The sequence below is a fragment of the Anarrhichthys ocellatus genome, unplaced genomic scaffold, assembly GCF_004355925.1.
Source record: "Anarrhichthys ocellatus isolate YVR2014 unplaced genomic scaffold, GSC_Weel_1.0 scaffold25, whole genome shotgun sequence".
NCBI classification, from domain to species: Eukaryota; Metazoa; Chordata; class Actinopteri; order Perciformes; family Anarhichadidae; genus Anarrhichthys; species Anarrhichthys ocellatus.
Window position 1 is genome coordinate 3,008,961 of NW_022280055.1, and position 4,254 is coordinate 3,013,214.

A 4,254-nucleotide genomic window follows, 5' to 3' on the forward strand; every position below is an offset into this window, starting at 1 on the left:
CACACACACACACACACACACACACATTAACACACAGTCAGACGTACACAAAGTGAAAAATGGCTCCTTTCATTTGCTCCCCCCAGAGCCCAGGGCAGCCCTCGTAAATCTGTGAGAAGTTTGAAGTTCATTCTATAGCGCTGCTCTATAAAGAGCCGTCTTACTCACTTTACTTCCACATTCACACGCTGGCAGAGAGCCAACAGGAACAACGTTTCCCTTATAGAGTTTGTTGTGCTTTTTAACTTCCTGAGAAAAAAAAAAGAACTTTAGAGAAATCCGAGAGAGTCACAGAAAACCTGGCAGGAGATAGAAGTGCGAGGTTTGAGTGCAGCTACAGTCCGTTGCACGTGACAGAAGCTGCTGCTCATATGTTGAAGACAGAAAGACATTTCTATGTGATGTTCAGAAATAATGTCGGAGCCTGTAGTCGTGTTTCCCAACGTGTAGAAAAGATTTAAAGATGGAGAAACAAATCGAGAATGTTTAAATAAAATCTATGCACAAATGATATCGGGGGTGAGGTCACACAAAGGATCAGCAGGTCCAAAATTCAGACTTCAGACATTAATACCTTAATATGCATTTATTACATCAATGTCACGAAAAATGTTGTGCTTTTCTGCTGCAGAGGGTTGTTTACACTCACAGCAGGCATTGAAATTATAAGCTCTCAAAAACAGCATTGACCCTTATTTCAGCTCATACATTTTTATAATTTATAACTCTTTTCACTTAGTGCACTGATCGCAGATAAGCAAGGTCTACTTTCCTCTCTAATGCCTTGGCACATGTACATGTACTGCTGATCCACCTCTGGGATGTGTAAAAGTTTACGAGCTGAAGCCGAAGCCAGCTTCTCAATTATTCTGAGACCAGGAGTTTAGTTGGGGGGGGGGGGGGCACTACAAGATAGAAACTACAGATTCATTAAACATGACAATTAAATTTAATCTTAGTTGTTGATAACCGCTAATAAATGAAACTATTTGTATAGAAGCAAGTGAAAATTGACTTTGAGCAAGTAGACTTCTGACGAACAAAAAACCTTTATGTTGAACTCTGTACGGTTTGAACTACAAAGGGAATATGAAGATGGTAAACAAGATGTGACGGAGGATCTGTATAAGCAACATTATTCTAACCGTGTCATTAAAAGATGTAGTTGTCGCCATGTTGTTGACTATTAGTGGTCCGGCTTAGGATTTGTCAATTTGTTGTACAATTTTCAGTCCATCATGGTGTGAATTTGAAAATGTCAGCGTGTAAATGCACGTACGTGTAAATAAATACTGATTATTTTAACGCTAGGGTTGCGTAAAAGGAAACACCTGCTGTGCCATGAATGTGTTTCAATGTGAATCTAGAAAAAATTAAGTGTAGACGGCTTCATCGTGTCACGATTACGTGAGAAAAAGATTCAAAGTGACAGTAAAGAGAGAGACGCAGGAAACAGGAGACACAGAGAGAGAGAGGACGTACTGTAGGGATCAGGAAGAAGGAAAGAGGACACGCTGTCTGCTGCTGATGAGGATCCTCCTCTACCCGCCTGGTTGGCAGTCTGGTTGCTTAGCAACTGCAGTGGCCTAAAATAACCTGCAGGGAGACAGAAATAGACCAAAGATGGACAGATTGGCCAGTGTTTATGCATTTGTGTGTGTTGGGTATTGGTGTCATTGCTCTATCGGTTTATATTTGACCTAATTGTACTCATTCTTCTCTTTACTTGAAGTACTTTCACCTGGCAGGCGAGGCACGGGGCCCATTACCCCGTTCTAGCTGGTTGCCGTGCTGATCGTCAGGGAAGTGACATCAAAATGTTTAGTCAGCACGGCAACCCATCGGAGACGGTTGCTAAGCAGTTTACTGCACCTTAGCAACCACTCCACTGTCATCGCAACAGAGGGTCCAGCAGAGGAGAGAGAGAGAGAGAGAGAGAGAGAGAGAGAGAGAGAGAGAGAGAGGTCTTAATGATTACAGCAGAAAAGAGAGTCAGAAATAGAGCTTTGTTATCAAACTAAACTTCTCTGTAAACACAACAAAGAGTGAAGGCTGCTCAGCAGAGTATCCTACAGACAACATAACGCAGTGAAGGAGACAAGTCGTCTAAACTTATAGAGAGAGAGAGAGAGATAGAGATAGCCTAAATATGAATAGTAAAAGGCCCATATTTAAAATCACTGTGGCTGACTAATCCCTGCCTACAGGCTAGAACACAATACTCTTAAAGTAACGTCTCACTGAATCAATGTTTTAACTGCTTTATGTGAAGTTGCAACAGGTGCTGCTCATTTTCTTCAGCTCTTACATGTGTGCTCCTGTGGCCAATAGAAACTGAGCACAGACCTGCTACTCAGATCTTGCCCGGAGCCTAAGTAAAAATAGAAAGTGAGGGAATTATTGGGGGGGGGGGCTGCATCTACCCAAAGATTACTGATGTGTTGGAGAGAGTAGATTTACAGCTCTGAGAAAAAAAAGACTCAGATCTGAGTGGATATTTTGGTACCTTGTTGTCACTGATAGTGGGCCAAACAAACTCTTATCTTTAGATTGGTTCTTTTGCATTAAGTGCTCATTAAGATATCATTATGACACTTTTTGTTTAGCAAGATAATCTTCACAAATGAACACCACTTTAATGATTGTTGAAGCGTGACTGCAGAGGGCAGATGGAAAAAGCTCACAACAATTTGATCTGAGTCGAATCAACAAACAACATAAGGCTTCTGCTTCAAAATCAGATATTACATTTATTAATCGGAGCACTCGCGTAAAAATATAGCACCAGATATTTATTGAATTTAGAAATGAATGTCTAAAATCAGCTGGGAGAGGCATGCAGAAACAGCTGTTTGCAACATGCTTTTCTCTCTCTCTCTCTCTCTCTCTCTTTCTCTCTTTCTCTCTTTCTCTCTTTCTCTCTCTCTCTCTACAATGGAGGAAAACGGAATCGTTTGATGTTGCCTCCCTATAATTGTCCAGAATGAAGACGGGGCAGACCACGACAGCCCGGAGGAGGGGACACTGGCGAGCCCCCGCACCAAGCGCAGAGTGGGTCGTCCCGGCAGGAAACGCAAACAGCTGCTTCCTGTGAGTACTGTAATTACGGGCTGTCGTCAGCCTTTCATACTCCACACTGCTGCAGAGTGATTGATTACCTATTCACCTCTACAAACTGCCCCCATCTAACCTGATAAAGAGACGTTAAACATGTTTCCAGGAACACTTTGCTTCACATTCATGCATTCACACCTGCGAGCTGCCGAGCGGCTGCTAGATCAGTTTCTTTTCTAATGACACGTAAATCTGAGGACGCACTTGCTGCGTTAATTACGTGTCACATTCGAGTGTGTTTGACGGATAATGTGACAGAACACTTGCCTCCTCACAACAGCTTTTTTTGGTTGGTTGCTTCTTTTTTTCTTAGCAACAGGGATTCCCCTGAGCGTTGACTTAGCAGTCAATACATTCTGTCCCTCGACATGTCACGCCAGCTTCATTTCCTCATCATTCTGTCATCGTTTTCACTTGTCAGTCTGGCTCCATCGCCCACATCTTCATCTGGCTGGTACCACTTTGCTTAAGTATGATTTATTAGAACTAAAGCTCATAGATTGTATGAGTTATAGAGACATTATACTTATAATAATGGCGAGATTCTCAGAATGTGTCAACAGTGTTAAAAATAAGTCAGACGGCACCACAAGCTTAAGCAGTCAGACAGTCAGACAGGATCAGAGTCTGTTCTTCAAATTTATTTGGAAGAGAAAACAAAGGTTGCCAGAGATTAAACCCTCACCACAGCTAAACAGACCTACCATACCTGCTTTACTTTTCCTGTAAAACAATCGATTATTAGAAGCATCACAGGTGTGACCATTACCAAATTGGTAGCTAATTGTTTTATCTCCCATTGCCCCATCAAGACCTGTTTTTGTGGGATACACTAATTATTAACAACATCACCACAGACACAAGCCAATCACTTTTATATTCATATACCTGTCGTGGAGACCTTTACATGGACAAAAAAGAACGAGTAGACAAAACAACAACATTCATTCATAGAAAATACAATAAAAAAAGATTGAGTTATTACTGTAATGAAAACAAACACAATATTTCTTCATTCTCAAAGACTTCAGGTCTTTGGCAGCTCCTCTCCTTCATATTTCTCTCTCCATTCATCCTCTTATCGCTCACACGTGTGTGTGTGTGTGTGTGTGTGTGTGTGTGTGTGTGTGTGTGTGTGTG

At 41.7% G+C, this 4,254-nt stretch overlaps 1 protein-coding gene across 1 annotated transcript in view; it reads left to right on the forward strand.

The window, feature by feature from the left end:
* LOC116391297 (DNA (cytosine-5)-methyltransferase 3A-like) overlaps positions 1–4,254 on the forward strand; it is a 46,862-nt gene that overhangs the window by 10,839 nt on the left and 31,769 nt on the right. The window contains 1 exon segment of the mRNA XM_031861748.1: positions 2,983–3,090. Within this exon segment, the coding sequence (XP_031717608.1) occupies positions 2,983–3,090 (108 nt within the window).